Consider the following 20,525-nt stretch of genomic DNA (forward strand, 5'->3'; position numbering starts at 1 on the left):
GGATCTGAGAGGCTGTGTGCATGGGAAGTGTGCAGAATGCCACCTTAGTAATGAATCTATGCCTACGCACTCATGCCCAACAGCCACTGGTAGTATGCAAAATGGCATCAACATTAAGAACTTGTGGCATAAATCTGGAGTTAGAGACCTGTTGAGTGAACCATTGTGGTGCACATGCAGTTAGTATTTTTAAACCCTTTAAACATCATCTTAGCTTCTTGTCAAAGTTTAGCATAAACTGCTAATTGAGCAGTATATCAAGCAGTGAAAAGTGGACAGTGCTTCAGTCAGGCAAACCAAAGTACATCAAGTTGAAGCAATTGAAATGTCAGATAAATTATTTGCTAATATATTTAAGTAATTTTACATCTGGTGGCACCATCAAAAATACTGTTCAAATAAGCTAAAATTAAAGCATATAAATATATTGCAAATTTCTTTTTGAAAGTGTACATGAAACATGCTGAGAAATCCTTAAGAATATTTACTCATTTCTGGATGTCATTTTCTGTGTGTTCACAAATAGGCAAAATAAAATTTCAGTTCTTGCTTTACAGATTGTGACCTGTGACTGCCATTGTTAGTGTGTTAAATAATCCCTTGGAAAGCATTTCTGGTCAAATATGCCTGTAAAGTGGAAATTGAATAATCCAGAGTTGAAAATGAATTGTATGGTGATTTTCGTATTTTTATTTTTAGTATTCAAGAGCACTGTGACCAACCAAAGCCTCTGGCATAGTATGCGATCTAATCTACCTATCAGCACTGGCATTCAGCTGCGTTTATACTCTTCAAATGGCAAAAAGGATAGCACTGTTGAGTATAGTGCCAGCAGTACCTCGGCTTCCTTGGGGATGCAGCCCCAAAATCTCAAAAGATCTGGTAAAGTCACACTTCTATTCTTTTTGTAATTTGTTGGAGACCAAAAGAAAGACTTATCACCAACCAGTGCCACTTGTGAATTGACCAGCACACTTTTTACATGTCTTTTCCTGATGCTTTTAAATTCAGCTGCTTGTAATGTTGGAAAGAGTAACTGCTCCTGGGCAGTGGCTGGGATTTTCCAGTCCCACTACGGGACTGGAAATTCCCACCTGAAGTCAACGGACCTTTGTCTGGTCCATCAAATTTTCTGTTCTGCCCACGGTGATTCCTGCTGTGGGTGGGACCAGAAAATCCCAGCCAGTATCTCTAATGCACTATTTAAGTGTTGTTCAAAGAAATCCAAGGGAAGGAAATTTATATTTTGTTTGAGTACGTTTGTACTATGAATAACTTTAGTTAAATCCATTGATGAAGTATGATTCTAATTTGTTGGAATAAGCAGTGCAGCACTTTTGTACTTCATGCTTTTGCTGAGTATGAACAAACCAAAATTTAAATCCTGCAGATTAGTTATGTCCAAATGAATCTCTCTTTTTTAATCATAGCTGCAGCAACAAATCTGTGGTTGCTTCTGTTACAGCCAGCTAAACCAGAAATTTACTGAAATTGACAGTTGCAATGAATGATCTAAATCAAATCATAGTTACAAGAGTAAGCCATTTGGCCTCTGTTGTCTTTGCCAGTGTTAGCTTTTCAACTGGAGATAACCACTGTAATCCCACTTCCCAGTATTTTCCTTGTATCCTTTGTATTCTTCCTTTCCAAGCAACTATCTTATTCTATTTAAGCTTTGTAATGATAAAGCATTCCACATCTCAGTGATCTTCTGCAGAAAAATGTCTAACTTCTTACTTTGTACTTGTTATAATCCCCAGTCTCTGCCCCTTGTTATTGATTCATCAATCACAAGAAACAATCATGTAGTGGTTACTGAAGGCATTTAGACCATGGCTAATCTTTTATTAATGAGAAATTTCACCAATTTTCCAAGCTTTCCTTCATAATTATAACCTCTCATTTCTAGAGCATTCTAATCACAGCCTTTCCACAGCTGTGATACTCTGCCTATAACAGAGGATGCCCAAAACTCTGTGGGGAAGGAAAGAAGCTTTGAGAAATATTATTGCAAGGTTCTTAAACTGACAGATTGAGCCTCAATAAATAACATGTTTGATTATCTCAAATTCTAGGACCAGGGATTCAAACTCAAGCTTTTAAAATGAAGTTGCTCAGACGGATTAGAATGATTAACTTTATGCAGAATGTGGTGTAAATGTGGGCCAGACTGCTGTAAAGATATCATTTTTCCAATATTATTGCGGGATACTGTGAAGCAGGCTTGTGGGACTGTGTTTATGTGACTAATTTAATTAAACTGAAGACAGCCAGACATCAAGGTTTAAATCATCAAAGGGGTTAGGAGTAAAAGGCAGTTTGAAGGAAGAGATGCGAGCTAAGATGGGATCCCAGTAGATACAGCATGAATTGGAATTTGCATTAGGAGATAGTTAAGGAGTTGAAATTTTAGCTGTTGAATTTCAAAGGGACATAACAGGACAAATGGCAAATATTATAAATAAATAAAGCAAAGTTATTAAGTTTATTTTTACTGAAAGTGGTGGCCATAATGACAACATGAAAGATTTTTAGATTCTGGGAAAGGTATATTTCAAAAGAAAGTTGAAAACAATAGGCTTAAAGATAAAAGGGGAGAAAATGTATTCAAGGAAAGATTGAAAGCTATATGAAGTGTGGCCATGTAAGACCTTGAAGGGTGGGCTGTGCAAAGATAGACCTGTGAAAAAGTAGCCTCTAGCCACCCTAGAGAAGTGCTTATTCCAGAAAGCAAGGCTTTGTTACAAGCTTTGGATTTCCATTGTCGAGTGAGGGAGAGAAGCTTGTGAAATACCTCCCTTAAAGCAACAGTGGGTGCCTTGCAGTAATATTACTGGATGTTTCATAGATTAAGGAACTATAGGGACTTTTGCCTGGAAAAGGGTGTTTATTTGAGTCTAGCTAAGTAGAAATCTTTTGGGAAATGTAAATTTAACTGTAATATTATGTGTTTTCTTTTCTTAATAAATGTTTCAATATTTAAAATCTTTGGTCATGGAATCTTTACTTCTGACTTCTGTATATACCTTCTGGTAATAAAAATAGAAATTGAAAATTTTGTGATAACTCAATCAAGTTTCCCTTTGGGATTTGGTCAGCCTGGCACTTACCACCTGCCATATCATTAATACTGCCCACTCTTTTAGACTGAACTAGACCATTAGCTTGAACTAAAGCTGAGCTTCTAGCTTTGCATTCTTTCCTTCATTAAGATCCTTTACATCTACTTGACAACAAACCTTATCTGTTCCCTACCTTGGCATTTCTGCTGAAACCCTCATTGATATTTTCTCATTTGCTCCAACATTCCTCATTTACAGTTTTCAGTTCCAGACTTAATTTCTCCAATGTCTTCCTAACTGGCCTCCCAAGCTCTACACTACATAAGCACCAGCTATTTGAATCCTAAACCCATCTTAAGCCTTTGCCCGTAGCAAATTCTGCTATTGAATGCATTTAAATTTAAAATTCTTATCCTTGCCTTCAAGTTCCTTCATTGACTCACTGCACACTATTTTGCAACCATTGCCAACCTTGCATTCTCTCCCACACCCTTTGGACTCTCTATTGTGCAACTTCTTCCTTTTGTGTAACCATTGATTCTCTAGAATACTCTCCCTAAACCCTCTTTGCTTTTTTTATTCTGCTCTTTTCAATATGCTGAAAACCCATTTTAAATCAGGCTTTCAGTCACTCCTAATCAGCACACTATGGTTTGACATCTGTTACGAAACTTCTATTAGCAGTTTCCCCACTCTTCTCTTAAAACGCTATGCAATGTTTTCATGTTAAACACGATGTGCAACATTTATTGGTGACAATTGCTGTGCTATCTGCAGATTTTATGAACCCGAATATTCCTGTTTCATGCCAAATTTATCTTAACAGCTCAAGGGCCCGGTGCTCCAGTTCAGCCTACTTTGGAGCAAATCCAGGTGAAAGGTAAGCGATTTATTTTGTGAAATAATTATATAACAGCTTTTTGCATGGATACACAGTAATGCAATGGTTCTCAAATAATTCAGAGACCAAAATGAATAATACAGAGAGCATGAGTTCAAATTTAATGAGCGATCCAGTGTTCCACTCCTTGACTTTTTCTCCATATATGAATCCACTATCCTATCAAGCAGTGCATTACAAATTCTAACTATGTCCACTCTGATTCTTTCGCATGTCACCTTAAATCTGTGCCCTCTGGTTATTGACCCTTCAGCTATTACAAATAGTTTCTGTCTCTATCTATCTTGCACACGAGCAGGGGGGGAATCTCATCCTGAGTGAGACACAGCCAGAGTGAGTGTGGGTATTAGCAATTTGGTGCACAGTGGGAATTCGGTGCAGAGGGGAAGAGGTGGTCTTTGCATTTTTTCTTTGCTATCCAACTTCTTAAATCTTCAGAGAGTAGCCTTGCCATGCTGCAGCAGTAGAGGCTACAAGGGAGAGAAATGACTGGTAAATAGTGGGTAAGGTTGGGTAAGTATTTACGACTTTTATTGCTTATAGTTTAAGGTCTTTTTGTGTTTTATAGTTTGTATATTCTGTGGTAACGAGGATCAGGAAAGAAGGGCCCTAGAATAATTGATTTAAAAGGTTTAATTTAAAGTGATAAGTCATGGCAGGAGAGCTCAAAGCCATGGTGTGCTCCTCCATGTTCAATGTGGGAATCCGGGAACATTTCCAGTGCCCAGGACCAACATGTGTGCAGGAAGTGTGTCCAGCTGCAGCTCCTGGAAGCTTGGGTTTCAGAGCTGAAACGGCAGCTGGGGACACTATGGAGCATCCGCGAGTCTGAGAGCATCGTGGATAGCACGTTTAGAGAGGTGGCCACACCTCAGCTGAAGGGACTTGAGGAAGGAAGGGAATGGGTGACTACCAGGCAGCCCAAGAGAAACAGGCAGGTAGTTTTGGAGTCCCCTGGGGTCCCGCTCGCAAATCGGTATTCCATTTTGGAGGCTGGTGAGGGCGCTGGTTCCTTCAGGGAATGCATTCAGAGCCAAGCTTCTGGCACCACAAGCAGCCTGTCTGTACACGAGGGGAGGAAGAACAATAGTAATAGGGGATTCTGTAGTCAGGGGAACACATAGGTGCTACAGTGGCCGTCAACGTGACTCCAGGATGGTGTGTTGCTTCCCTGGCGCCAGGGTCCGGGATGTCACTGAACGGTTGCAGGGCATCCTGATGGGGGAGGGTGATAAGGCAGAGGTCATGATACGTGTTGGTACCAATGACATAGGTCTAAAGAGGGATGACGTCTTGCATCAAGAATTCAGGGAGTTAGGCAGTAGACTAAAAAGCAAGACCTCACAGGTTGTAATCCCTGGATTACTCCCAGTGCCACGTGCTAGAGAGCACAGAAATGGGAGAATAGCGCAGATGAATACGTGGCTTAAGAGTTTGTGCAGGAGGGAGAGTTTTAGATTCCTGGATCATTGGGACTGTTTCTGGGGAAGGTGGGACCTGTACAAGCGGGAAGGTCCACATCTGAACCAGAGCGGGACTAACATCCTTGCGGGCGAGTTTGCTAGTGCTGTTGGGAGGGGTTTAAACTAATTTGGCAGGGGGAGAGGACACAATGTTAGCAGAGTGGGACACATCATAATACAGTAAAACAATCAAGTCAGAGAGAGTACAGCTGCATTAAGTTTCAAGGGAGCGAGGCAAGGCTGGACGGCCTCTAATGACAGGAGTATTACAGGTAAAATGGATGAGTTAAGGGTGAGGATTGACACGTGGAATTGTGATATGGTAGCCATCACTGAGATGTGGTTGAGGGAGGGGCTGGATTGGCAGCTCAACATTCTAGGCGAGACAGCGGAGGGGGTGAAAGAGGAGGAGGCATTGCATTATTAGTTGAGTTAATTACTGCAGTAAGGAGAGATGATATCTTGGAGGTGACATCGAATGAAGCTTTGTGGGTAGAGCTTAGGAATAAAAAAAGGGGTAGCCACGTTGTTAGGTGTTTACTATAGACCCCCAGATAGCCAGTGGGAAATTGAGGAGCAAATATGTGTACAATTTGTGGAGGTGTGTAAAAACAGTAACAATAGGGTAATTATATTAGGCGATTTCAACTTTCCCAACATTAATTGGGATAGACATAGTGTTAAGGGCTTGGATGGAGTGGATTTCTTGAAATGTGTATAGGAGAATGTTTTAGGTCAATATGTAGAGGGTCCAACAAGGGACGGCGCAGTGTTGGACCTAATTCTGGGGAATGAAGCCGGACAGGTGGCTGAGGTGGTGGTTGGGGAGCGTTTTAGTGATAGCGGTCACAACATGGTACAATTTAAGCTTGTTATGGACAAAGAAATAGACAAGTTGCAAAAAACTGTTTTGGATCGGGGGAGAGTGGATTTTAGTTAAATAAGGCAGGATCTGGCCAAGGTAGATTGGGAACAACTACTTGTGGGGGAATCTACAGAAGAGCAGTGGGAGGAGTTCAAAAAGGAAATGGGGAGTTCAAAAAGGCTCAACATGTTCCCTCTAGGGTGATAGGAAGGAGTAACAAGCCCAGAGAACCATGGATGACCAGATATTCAGGATAAGATGAGAAGGAAAAGAGAGACTTTTAGCAGGTACAAGGGGAGCAAATCAGCGGAGGCATTAGTGGAGTACAGAAAGTGCAGGGTGGAACTTAAGAAAGCAATTCTGAGAGCAAAGAGGGGATATGAGAAAGCTCTGGCTGGTAAAAGTAGGAAAAATCCCACGATATTCTATAAGTATATCAATAGGAAGAGGATAACCAGGGAAAGAGTAGGGCCCATAAGGGACCAAGGGGGCAATCTATGGGTGGAGCAGGAGGACATTGGTAGAGTGTTGAACAAATACTTCACATCTGTCTTCACCCAAGAGAATGAGATGATGGTATGGAACTCTGGGAGAGAGACTACGAGGTACTTAAGCAAATTGTTATAGGGAGTGACAAGGTATTGGAGGTGTTGGTAGGCTTAAATGTGGACAAATCTCCAGGTCCGGATGATTTGTGCCTCAGACTGCTGAGGGAGGCAAGGGAGGAGATCGCAGGGGCTCTGACCCAAATTTTTAATTCCTCCTGGTCATGGGGGAGGTGCCAGAAGACTGGAGAACAGCTAATGTGGTTCTGCTGTTTAAGAAGGGTTGTAGAGATAAGCCAGAGGACAACAGGCCAAGGAGTCTCACGTCAGTGAAAGGGAAACTATTGGAGAAAATTTTGAAGGAGAATCTATCTCCACTTGGAGAGGCAAGGTTTGATCAGGGCTTTCTCAGTGGGAGGTCATGCCTAACAAATTTGATTGAATTTTTTGAGGAGATGACCAGGTATGCAGATGAGGGTAGTTTATATGGATTTCAGCAAAGCCTTTGACAAGGTCCCACATGGGAGACTTATAAAGAAAGCAAATGCACATGGGATACAGTATAATTTGATAAGGTGGATTCAAAATTGGCTTAGTTGTAGGAAACAGAGGGTGATGACAGAAGGCTGCTTTAGTGACTGGAAGCCCGTGTCCAGTGGCGTACCACAGGGATCTGTGCTGGGTCGCCTATTATGCGTCATTTATATAAACGACATAGATGACTATGTAGGGGGTGGGATCAGTAAGTTTGTGGATGACAAAAAGATTGGCCAGGTGGTTAACAGTGAGGTTGAGCGTCTTGGGCTACAGGAAGATATAGACAAGATGGTCAAATGGGCAGATAAGTGGCAGATGGAATTTAACCCTGAAAAGTGTGAGGTGATACACTTTGGAAAGAGTAATTTGACAAAGAAGCATTCAATGGACAGCATGACACTAGGAAGTTCTGAGGATCAAAGGGACCTTGGCGTATGTGTCCATAGATCTCTGAAGACGGAGGGGCATGTTAATGGGGTGGTGAAAAAGGCATATGGGACACTTGTCTTTATCAATCGAAGCATAGATTACAAAAGTAGGGAGGTCATGTAGGAGTTGCATAGAATCTTGGTGAGGTCACAGCTGGAGTACTGTGTGCAGTTCTGATTGCCACATTATAGGAAGGATGTGATTGCATTGGAGGGGGTGCAGAGGAGATTCACCAGGATGTTGCCTGGGATGAAACATTTAAGTTATGAAGAGAGGTTGGATAGACTTGGGTTGTTTTTGTTGGAGCAGAGAAGACTGAGGGGCGACCTGATCAAGCTGTACAAGATCATGAGGGGCATGGACAGGGTGGATAGGGAGCAGTTGTTCCCCTTAGTTGAAGGGTCAGTCACGAGGGGACGTGAGTTCAAGGTGAGGGACAAGAGTTTTAGAGGGGACGTGAGAAAAAAACTTTTTTACCCAGAGGGTGGTGACGTTCTGGAATGTGCTGCTTGGGAGGGTGGTGGAGGCGGGTTGCCTCACATCCTTTGAAAAGTACCTGGATGAGCTCTTGGCATGTTATAACATTCAAGACTATGGGCCAAGTGCTGGTAAATGGGGTTAGGTAGGTAGGTCAGGTGTTTCTCACGTGTTGGTGGAGACTCGATGGGCCGAAGGGCCTCTTCTGCACTGAGATTCTGTAAGCTCTTATGATTTTAACCACCTCTATCAAATCTTTTCTCAGCCTTCTCTGTTTTCATGAGAACAACCCCATATTCACCAGTCTATCCAAATAACTGTAACCCCTCAATCCTGGAGCTGTTCTGGGGAAACTCCTTTAGACCCTCTCAAGTACCTTCATGTCTTTCATAAAGTGCGGTGCCCAGAATTGGATAGAGTACTCCAGCTGGGGCAGAACTAGTGTTTTATGTAAGTTATGCTAAACCTGTAGGCTTTCGTATCCTGAGCCCAGGATCCCATGTGTTTTATTAACTTCTCATTATCCTCTCCTGCCACCTTCACAGATTTGTACACAAATACATCAGGTTTTTCTTTTTGCAACTCTTAAAATTGTACCACTGAACTTGTATTGTTTCTCCTCATTATTCCTACCAAAATGCATCACTGATTCCAGCAGAGAAGGAGGTCATTTAGTCTATTCCAACTGTCTGCAAAAGTTTCCCTGCTAGTTCCACCATCCCTTTTCCTGTATCCCTACAAAATGTTTATTTTCCGATAGTTCCTTTGTGAAAGTCACAACTGAACCTGTCTTCACTTGAACCTACCTGCACTCAGGGAATGCATTTCAGATCTTAACAGCTCACTGCATTTTAAAAAAAAAAAAAAATTTTTCTCGTTGCCTTTTTGGTTACTTAGCCCAATCACCTTAATTTGCTGTTCTCCAGTTCTCAACTCTGCTGCCAATAGGAAAAGGCTTCTCTAGATACTCGGTCTATTATTTTGAACACCACCTTTTTAAAGAGGACCGTTCCAGCTTCTCCAATTTGTCCTTGTAACTGGAGTCCCTCATCCCTAGAATCATTCTTATAAATATTTTCTGCAACCTCTCCAGTGACTTCACATGTTCCTAAAGAATTAGACAAAATACTCCAGTTGAAGCTGCATCAGTAATTTATGAAGGTTCGCCATAACTTTCTTGCTTTTGTACTTTATGCCTCTGATTATAAAACTGATGATCCAGTGTAGCTCATTAACCACTTTCTTAACCTGCTCTGTCACATTCAACAATTTGTGCACATAAAAACCCTGCAGGTCTTTCTGTTCCTGCACCCCTTGTGGAGCTAACTCCTTTATTTTGCCTTTCCTTGCTCTTCCTACCAAAATGTATCACTTCACATTTTTCTGCATTAAATTTCATCTGCCACTGTTTGCCCATACCTCTAGCTCATCTATGTCCTCTTGAAATCTATCACTATCCTACTTGTAGTTCACAATGCTTACAAGATCTGTGCCATCAGCAAATTTTGAAATTGTTTCCTGCACACCCAAGTCTAGGTCATTAATGTAGACCAAGAAAAGCAGTGATGCTAGCACTAACCCCAGGGGAAACACCACTGTATGCCTTCCTCCAGCCTGGAAAATCAACTGTTCACAACTACTGTTTCCTTTCAGTCAACTTTGTATCGACGCTGACGCTGCCCCTGCCCCTACCCCTTTTATTCCATGGGCTTTGACTTTGCTAAGAAGCTTGTTATATGGCATTTTATCAAACGCCCTTTGGAAATCCATGTACACCACATCAACTTCATTACCTTCATCAACACTCTATCATCTAAAAACTCGATCAAATTAGTTAAACATGATTTATCTTTAATAAATCCATGCTAGCGTTCCTTAATTAATCCCCGTTTCTCCAAGTGCCTGTTAATTTTGTCCTGAATTATTGTTTCTGAAACTACCGAATTTAAACTGACTGGCTGTAGTTGCTGGACTTATCCTCATAGCCTTGCTTGAACAAGGCTGAAACATTTGCATAAAAGCAAAATACTGAGGATGCTAGAAATCTGAAACAAAAACAGAAAATGCTGGAAAAACTCAGGCCTGGCAGCATCTGTGGAGAGAGAAACAGTTCACGTTTCGAGTCCGAATGACCCTTCAGTATTTTCAGTTTACCAGTTCTCTGGCACAACACCTGTACCTATGGAGATTGGAAGTTTATGGCCAGTACTTTTGCAGTTTCCACTCTTACTCCCTTTGGCATCTCATCCGGTCCTGGTGACTTTAAGTACAGCCAACCTTTCTAAAACTTTTTCATCAATTATGAACTCATCCTGTGTCTCAACTATCTCAACACTCACTATGACTTTGGTAGGGTCTTCTTCCTTGGTAAAGACAGGTGTAAAGTGCTCATTTAGTACCCAGAGTCATAGTGCAGAAGGAGGCCATTCAGCCCATTGAGTCCATTCTGGTAAATGTCAGGTATAAATCCCCTTTTTATTCCCTAATTGACCCACCCCTCCTTTTACGATCCTGTTACTATTTATATACCTATAAAGAAGTTTGGCAGCTAAAATAAAAGGGATTCCAGTTTCTTCTAATACTCTTTTAGGCTTTCTGATTTCCTTTTTCACATCAACTCAACTTTCTATATTTGGCCTGGTTCCCACCTGTAATATCATACTGGCATATGTTAAATGCACCCTTCTTCTGCTCCATCTTACTCTATATCTCTTATCATCCATGGAGCTTTGGCTATTTGTCCTACCTTTGCACCTTTTTGGGAATATTTCTTGACTGTACTTGAACCATCTCCTCTTTAAAACCAGTCCATTATTCTGTTATGTTTGCCTGCCAATCTTTGATTCCAATTCACCTGGGCCAGAGCCATTCTCACCCCAGTGAAATTGGCCCACTCCAAGTTAATTATTTTTGCTCTAGATTGCTCCTTGTCTCTTTCCATAGCTAACCTTATAATATTGTAATTGCTGTCCTTCAAATGTTCCTCTACTGCCACTTGATCTACTTGACTTGTTTCATTCCCCAGCAATCCAGCAATCTCTATGCCTTATTGACAGGGAGCATAACTGATCAATAACATTCTCCTGAACACACTTAGGAAATACCTGCTCCGCTCTGACCTTTCAAAATCACTGCCCCGATTACTATTTGGGTAGTTAGTCCCCCATGTTTATTATTCTATAATGCTTGCAGGTCTCAGTAATTTTCTCTCAAATCTGTTGCTCTTTTGCCTTCCTAGTATTTGATGGCCTTTAAAATACTTCAAATAGCAGAATAGCTCTTCTATTGTTTCTTAACTCCAACCAAATAGATTCTGTCTTTGACCCCTCAATAACATAGTAATATTTTTAAAAAGCAAGTGTTATTCTTAAGACTCACACCGTATCTTTAGGTTGTTTAAACTGTAGAAATTGTGGGTCCACTTGCATTCAGAATAATCTAGTTACTGCTGTGCAAGTATTGAAATGAGTTATATCTGAAGCTCATATTCAGTTATATTGTTGACGTCACTGTCAGGAGTGTCATGGGTTCCACTGATTTCATTATGGGCCACAACTTTGGACTAGCCTAGGAGTAGCTGCTAATCCCACAATATTACTTTACTGAATGAACAGACTGACTGACTATCCTAAAAAGTGAGCCCAGCTGTTCAAGGCCACTTGCCAGAATTTAATTCAAATGACTTCACTCTTGGTTTATTGATTCAGATGATTTTGTTCTTGGGTGAGACTAGATGTTATGTTGTGTCACTGAGAGATCAAAATACTTTGTGTTGATGCAAGATATGTAATAACAGGATCTATTATTTAACAAAAGTTCTTAAGCTTTTAAAGATCTCTGACGGTGGTATTTGATTACTTGTTTCAGGTGGTTGACGAGTTGTGCGAAGATGAAATGTAATAATCTAATCTCTTGCAATTTGTGGCAGCATTTTCCACTGTAACCAAGGGCAAAATTTTTCAGTTGGCGTGTGGGTGCAATTGGCAGGCCCGGGAGTTGCCGGGGAATGGACTGCTGTCCGCGATCGGCCCCCGACTGCAATTTCACACTGGCTGGCCAATTAGCCAGCCAGCATGAAGCGCGCGCTGAAATGCTCGGTGCTGATGGTGTGGGGGTGGGAGGAGGGGTGGTGCTGACTTAAGAGTGGGTATGGGCAAGTGCTGAATGAAAGCTCCCTGAAGGTGTGCGCCCGCGCGCTGACCTAAAAATCCTGCCCCATATTTATCGGTGCTGAGTGTTTCCATGACTAATGAAAATACAAGTGATAACGAAGGGCTTTGTTTCATTAGCATTATTAGAGAAAATGTATGTGTGCGTAATTCACTCACTGTTTAAATGTTAATTTTCTTCCCCAATGTTTCTCAGTTAAAGCTATTCTGAAGAAGAGAGAATATGGGTCCACATACACTCAAAATAATTTCATCACTGGCATGCGAGCATTGAATGAATTCTGTCTAAAACCCAGGTATTCAGCGATATTGCTACATTTGATGTTTTGTTTTTTACATTAATGCAAAATATTTGAACATAAATGACAGTCAAAATATACTGATTATGTGCATTCTGGTTAATTATACTTTCATGGAGAAGAGAAATTGTGGTATACAAATCAAGAATGTGATTTGTGAATTGTGCTGTACAAAGATCTTTAATGGGAACTGAATTGAGGACATAATATGAATTAACTAGGGATGGTGCATGTGTTCAGCTAGCCATAATGGATGCAAATATCTTGTTCTTAAAGGACACTGATAACAGAAATTCTGTAGCTTTGGAATTTTTTTTTTCGTGCAAGAGCACACTGAGTTTATACTTTTGGAGTGTTCTTTATAAAGTGAAATGCCCTATGCACAGTGCTAATACTGTGATCTGCTATCAGCATGTAACATGTCCAAAAGTAATGTCACTTTTTTTTTTTGAAAACCATTTTCTGCCACTCAACAGAGTTTCAGACTTTGGGCCCAGACTGAAGCCTCACTCCACCATGTCACTGCATAAGTGTGTTTGTTTACGTGTACCAAATACAAGATGCACTGTAGCAGTTCAAGGTTGTCTCAACAGCACTTTTCCAAACCTGCAACCTCTACCACCTGGAAGGACAAGGGCAGCAGACACATGGCAAGATCCCCTCCTAGTCACACACTATCTTGACTTATAACTATATCTCTGTCCCTTCTCTGTCGCTGGATCAAAATCCTGCGACTCTCTTCCCAAAAGCACTGTGGATGTACCTACACCAGATGGACTGTAACAGTTCCAGAAGGCAGCTCACTACTACCTTCTCAAGGGCAATTAGGAATGAGCAATATTAAGATCTCATGAAAAAATTTTAAAAATGTAGTTCCAATATACTGTACTGCAATGCTGTCTAATGTAGTTCCTTTTACTAGAGACCTGACTTTCTCACTTTGCTTACAGTGACCTGGAGCAATTAAGGAAGATTAGGCGGCGAAGTCCTCATGATGATACTGAGGCTTTTACTGTATACTTGAGATCTGATGTAGAAGCCAAGTAGGTATAGATCACCTTTAATTTTGCACTAGGGATGTTTAAACATTTATTACCTTTTATTTTTGTGTACTCAATTCTGATTTTGAGACTCATTGCATTATTTTGTGAGATCCAGGTAAGTTTCATCGTACAAAAATCAAAGGAAAAAAGTTGCTGAGACTGAAAACTGAATGGAGAGGGGATTGAATGTGTGGCTACCTGATCTGTGGTATCGGGTTTTATTGCTTCAATACTCCATGCCTCTGTTAATTATGACAGTTTTTAACTGTGAAAAGGAACAAATCCAGGTTTTTTTTAATTACCTATCATGCTTCCCCTTTCTCCATTTTTACCCATATTAACATTTCTTGCCAGCAGTTGTAAGTCAGAATCAATAGAATGCTGAGATCAAATTTAGCTTTCTTTGTTAAATACCTTAGTGTACTGTATAATGACATTAAATTGCACTGTAAGGTATTTCTAAATCATTTTATAGTTTTGGAGAAAGTTTTTGTTCAAAGTAATGCATTTTACAATGGACTTTCCAGAATATTCTGAACACATTCTTAGTTTGGTTATCTGCTTAGAAATTCTAAGAAAATAAACATCCAGATCAAGGAAAGAACTTTGGAGTCCATGAATGATTTCTGTAGCCTATTGAGCAGTGGAAGGGGAAAATCTACACAGCAGGTCTAAAGGTGTGAGGAAAAAGACCAGCAGAGTGTATGGGCAGGTTGGAGACTGTTATCTAATTTTAAGAATTCTATACACAAATGCGTAAGATCTAAAATAAGTGGACATGCAAATTCAGCTTAGACTATGGCGATAGAAGCTATTACAGAGAAATCAGGAGTGGAGTGGGAGTAGCAATATTGTTAAGATACATGATTACAACAGGGATTTCAGTAAGGGTGATAAGGCAACAAAAACACTTGGGTACCATTAAAGAACAGCAGAAAATACAACACTTGGTAGGTGTTTCTGTGGAGCAAATAATGATGAAAAGTGGGGATGTATAAGTATGCAACACAGTGAACTATACAGCAAAAGCGATATGAGGAGATATTGAATTTCACAAAGTAGCAAAATAGCTCAAGTAATCAAGACAATGAATTTCTAGAATGGATTTGGGACTGTTATTTATTGATGAGAAATGAGCCAGAACTAGCCAACAAGTTTCCATACTGACAGATTATTATGAACAGTGATCATAATATGATTCAATTGTGAAAAGTAATGGCACTGGCTTACGATGCTATTTGAGAAAAAGCAAACAAAGCACTTGGGTTCATTTCTATAAGGATAGAATTGAAAAGCAAAGAAATTGTTAAATTTGTATAAATGCCTGATTAGATCAAATTGGAGTACTGTGAACAGCTCTGGTAACACTCATAAAAAGGAACTATAGAAGCACTGGAGAAGGTACAAAAATATTTATTTAAATGATACCAGAAAGGAGAGGCTATACCTATCAGGAAAGATTGAAGAAGCTGGAGCTTTTTCTCCAGGAGAGAGAACACCCTCAAGATTATGAAAGTGTATGAACAAATAGATGTGGAGAAGAGGTTTCCACTTACGGTTGAGACCAGACTAGAAGCAATGAATATAACTTAGTCACTAATAAGTCCACTATGGAATTCTGAAGAAGCTTCTTTACCTGGAGAGTTAAAATGTTATGAGAGTGGTTGAGGTGAAAAGCAGAGATGCATTCATGGAGAAGCCAGATAAGTACATGAGAGTGAAAATAATAGAAGGATATATTGATGGGGTTGGTTGGAGGCTTGTATGGCGCATAAACACATCATTTAACTCAACAGGATCAAGCACTGTTTCTGTGCTGTAAGTACTTTGAATTTGTTATTGTCAGAGAGAAGGGAGAGTTATAAAACAAGGTTTTAAATTTAAGACAGACTTTGATGGGATGGGAAATGAATTGACCATAGTAGTTTGGGCTGAACTGTTAATGGATAAACCTACAAAAAGTGGGAAGTATTTGAAGTAGTATCTGATGGAATACAAAACAGACATATCACTAAAAATCAAAGGCTCCATTTCTATAGCTAAGCGACTATAATTAACAATTGAGTCAGACACCAAGCTAAAAACGAAAGCTTTTTTTAAAAACTGCAAGGTAAAGTGGAAATCCACCTGACATGGAAAGCTATAAAAGACAGCAAAAGAGTACAAAGAAAATTTATGAGGTGCAAAAACTTTGCTTTTAGCAAAGTTTTTTTAGTAAGTATATTAAGAGAATTATAAAGGGAAATTTGGGCCCAATAAAGACAGATGCAAGTGAGACAAAATGGATAATAAAGAAATGGTGGATTGTTAAATTGAGTATTTTGTATCTATTTTCACAGTGGAGAACAAAATACCAGTGGTACAAGGGAACCTAAAATTAAGCCAAGGGGAGGGAGGAACTTGGTGGATTTAATATGAATTAAAAAATGGTAAAGAGAAAATTGAGAATTAAGATACACTCCAGGACCTGATGGTTTCCACCCCAGAGTACTAAAAGAAATAGGTGAGGACATTACAGATGCGTAAGCCATAATTTTCCAAAGTTCTCCAGTTTTTGGGTTTGGTGTCATTCTTTGCACTTGAGAAGTACAAATGTCATTCTTATTTAAGGAGGTGGGGAGAAAAATGCTAACTACTGATCTGCCAGTGTAATTTTCGGGAGGTTAATGGAATCAATCATCAGGGCCAGTGTGACTGAGCACTTGAACAAGAAAGCAATTCAGCATGGATTTGTGTAAAGCAAGTTATGTCTGATTAACCAACTGAATTATTTGAGGAAGCTACAGTTGTAGAGGTAGGACCACGGATGGACTTCCGGAAACTTGCAGAGTAATCCCATTTTCCTGCTCTTTCCCCGTAGAACTACATTTTTCCCCCCTTCAGGTATTCAATTCCTTTTGAAAGCAGATTCAGTAGCAACTTCAACCACATTGTCAGACAGAACATTCCTGACTCAGCATGCTTTGTTTAAAAAAAAATCTAATTTTTGTTTCAAACTTTAAAAATAGATTCTGTTTTGAACTTTTTGATGCCTTAACTGCAGTATGCCATGGAGATTAATGACTGTATTGAGAGAGATTTGTAAAATGGAATGTGAGCCCAGTACAAATCAATACAGGGGAGAAAAAGTATGTTAGGAGATTATGCCAATTCAGTTTGCTCCATTGATCTCAAGAAACAGCTGAAGGGTACCTGATATAGCAAAGGCTATGGGCCCTGACAACACCCAAGTTATTGCACTGAAGGTTTGTGCTCCAGAACTAGCCATGCAACTAGCCACACTGTTCCATATCAGCCGTAATACTAGTATCTACCAGACAATGTGGAAAATTGCTCAAATATGCTATGAAAAGGAGGACAAATCTGATCTGGCTAATTATCATCCCATTAGTTTACTCTCAAAGTGGAAGGTGTGATTGACATTGCTGTCAAGCAGTGCTTACCCAACAATAACCTATGCACTGATGCTCAGTTTGGGTTCCACTTGGCTCATGACCTCATTACTGCCTTGATTCAAACATGGACAAAAGAGCTTAATACCAGAAGTGAAATGAGAGTGACAGCCATTGACAGCAAGGCAGCATTTGACGAGTGTGGCATCTAGGAACCCTAGCAAAATTGAAACCAATGGGAATTGGGGAAAACTCTCTACTGGTTGGAGTTGTGCCCAGCACAAAGGAAGATGGTTGTGGTTATTGGTCTTCAATGATCTTAGCCCCAGGACATTATTGCAGGAGGTTAGTGTCCTCAGGGTAGTGTCCTAGCTTCAACCATCTTCAGCTGCTTCATAAATGGCCTTTCCTTCATCATAAGATTGAAATGAGGATGTTCATTGATGATTCTACAGTGTTCAGCTGCATTTGCAACTGCTTAGGTACTAAAATATTCTGTGCCCACATATGCAGCAAGACCTGGTGAATATTCAGGCTGGGACTAGCAAATGGCAAGTACCATTCATGCCAAACAAGTGCCAGGCAATGACCATCTCCAACAAAAGAGAATGTAACCATTGCCTCTTGACATTCAATGGCATTCCCATCGCTGAATCCCCCACCACTAATTTCCTGGGAATTACCATTGACCAGAAACCTTAATGGACCAGCTATATAAATACAATGCCTACTGGAGCAAGTCTGAGACAGGGAATCCTGTGGTGAGTAACTCGCCTCCTGACTTCCCATGCCTATCCGCCATCTACAAGGCACAAGTCAAAAGAGCAATAGAAGACTCTCCAATTGTCTGATAAGTGCAGCTTAACAACTCTCATTAAACTCAACATTCTGGACCAAGCAACTTACTTGATCAGCATGCCATCCACCACCTTCGACATTCCCTGCTTCTACCACCTGCACACAGTGGCGGCCATGTGTACCATCTAGAAGATGCACGGCAGCAACTCGCCAAGGCCCCTTCAACAGCACCTTTTTTAAAATCCAGCATCTCAACCAGCTAGGAGGACAAGAGCAGGAGACACCACCACCTTCAAGACTCCTTTCAACCACTTACGATCCTGATTTGGAACTATATTATCAAGCCTTCACTATTGCTGCATTAAAATCCTGGAGCTCTCTCCTTTACAGCACTGTCTGTGTACCTACATCACACAGACTGCAGTGGTCAAAGCTGGCAGCTTACCACCAGCTTCTCAAGGACAATTAGGGATGGGCAATAGGTGCTAGCTCTTTTTAAAAATTACCCTTTTACATTCTTTCCTTCTCTTCTGGAATTTTAATTGCTGGGGTAAAGCTATATTGCAGCTGACAGCCTTTTGTTGGTTTTATGTGAACCCAGAAGCAGTGATTTTACAGTACATTGTACCATAACAGGAAGCTATAACAAATTTTCATCTTTGCTAACCCAGAGACGCTGAAGCCTGTTACACTGTTCTTGTTGATGCTTTGGAATGGATCAAGTAATTCACCACAGACTGGGGCTTAATGCTGGGATCTCTGTTCTGGCTCAGAACACCGGGCAGTGTATTTATCTAAGACATTGGGAGTGCGGGTTTGAGCAGGGACTTCAGCAATAATGAACTACATCCCTTCATCTCTGCAGTTTTGCAAACATTTTGTGACAGCATTGTATGCATATCATTTATCAAAAATGGTATATCTTAAACAATTATTTTTGTGACTTAAAAGCTCAAAGCTACAGCCTTAGCAAGACCAAAGGAAGAAAATATTGTCTTTAAACTCATTCTGAAATTAACATTTAAATAGCTAGCTCTTCGACTTCAGATCTCTTTGACATTTACCTTATTTCACCATTTGCCAATTCTGTTAAAAAGGGACATTTTAAAATATTTTTGTTCTTAATTATAAAAATTTAAATTAGACTATCTTGAATATTTTGGAGTCTGAGATGCGTCACTGAATGAACGGCAAAAGTGAGTGAGAAGAAGTTGCATTCGGTGATTAGCTATTAGCCTCAGCATGCAGTTTTACTATATGCCAAGTTGAAAATAGTGGCTCTGATGGAACAATTGGATTTTTGATTTCTCTTTATGGAAAATCATTTAGCAAGCCTTTATTGTTTGAAATGATTGAAGAAGAGTGTGTCATTTTTAGTACAGTGGCATTATTTGCAAGTGGTGCAGTGTTCTGTTTCAGCATGCTGTACATTTTCTTTACCTCAATCCCTCAAATTTTACCCTTTAGAGCCTTCAGCACACACACACACACACCCCCACCCCTTTTCTGGGAAAACATTCTGTAGGGTGATTTCTTCATGTGTAAGCCTAAAGTAAAAGTAAATGTCATGTCTGAAAAATTTGCTTAGCACAGACCAGTGAATGAACCAATTGACATCTTTGTTATCTTGGTTAGTACTATGTTAGCTCCTTGAATTGTTGAAATTAGTGAAAAGGAGGATTTCCATTCTTTGCCAGCTGTTCAACTCTAAACTCTTATCCCATTTTCCCCCGTAGGGCTGGATCTTGCAAAATTTACCCATTATTCTATGGCAGAACATTGTATTGTGATCAAGAATTCAATGCTCTATTAACCTTCCAATATTTCTTCTAACTTCTTTCTCATTCATCTAGTGATGAGCCTGAAATTGTGCCAATTTTACCAATTTGTTCATCAATCTATCACTGTTTAGTTTTCAAAACCTTTCATAAGTTCTTTGGCTGTAAGGCACTTTGAGACATCCTGAGGTTGTGAAAGGTACTATATAAATGCAAGCCTTTTCCTTTTATTGAACTGCATCTGCCATGTGCCGATTCACTAAGCTGTACTTCAGCATTCTTCATCACATTTACCATAACACGTAATTTTGCCAAAATAAAACTTTAGGAACATTTCCCTTCTGCCTATTTCCAAATTTTTAATATAACTGTAAATAAAAGGTATCTACACAGTTTCTAAGTGCACAATACATTCTGCTAATCCAAAAATATTATTTTCTGCCACATTGCACCTCTCTGTCCATCCCTTAACTTTTGCAAACTGCTGCATTTACGCCTTGAATTATTGTGTATTTGTAAATAAGTGGAATAGAAGTTTTCCAAACACTTATGAAAACCATTTTCACTGACCAATGAATAAAATAAAAACAATTGAGTATTATGTGGAAACATAAATATCCATGTTCCCTGACTTGAACACAAACTGACAAAACAAATGTACTTGGCAGTAAGTTGATGCTTTAGCAAGGATTCTACTGACAAATGCGTATATGATAATTGTAAATAACTTAAGCCATTCTTAAGTTTTTTTAAAATTTGGGATAAAA

At 39.9% G+C, this 20,525-nt stretch overlaps 1 protein-coding gene across 3 annotated transcripts in view; it reads left to right on the plus strand.

Moving 5' to 3' along the window:
* The window catches only part of slc30a9 (solute carrier family 30 member 9), a 136,963-nt gene that overhangs the window by 33,188 nt on the left and 83,250 nt on the right, over window positions 1-20,525 (plus strand). For 2 of the 3 annotated variants that reach the window (XM_041196346.1, XM_041196336.1), the window contains exons 3-6: window positions 700-882; window positions 3,889-3,942; window positions 12,645-12,744; window positions 13,698-13,790. In XM_041196346.1, coding sequence (XP_041052280.1) covers window positions 700-882; window positions 3,889-3,942; window positions 12,645-12,744; window positions 13,698-13,790 — 430 coding nt within the window. The remainder of the gene's footprint in view (window positions 1-699; window positions 883-3,888; window positions 3,943-12,644; window positions 12,745-13,697; window positions 13,791-20,525) is intronic. The other variant, XM_041196355.1, reaches the window with a different exon arrangement.

This window comes from Carcharodon carcharias, chromosome 1 (assembly GCF_017639515.1).
Source record: "Carcharodon carcharias isolate sCarCar2 chromosome 1, sCarCar2.pri, whole genome shotgun sequence".
NCBI classification, from domain to species: Eukaryota; Metazoa; Chordata; class Chondrichthyes; order Lamniformes; family Lamnidae; genus Carcharodon; species Carcharodon carcharias.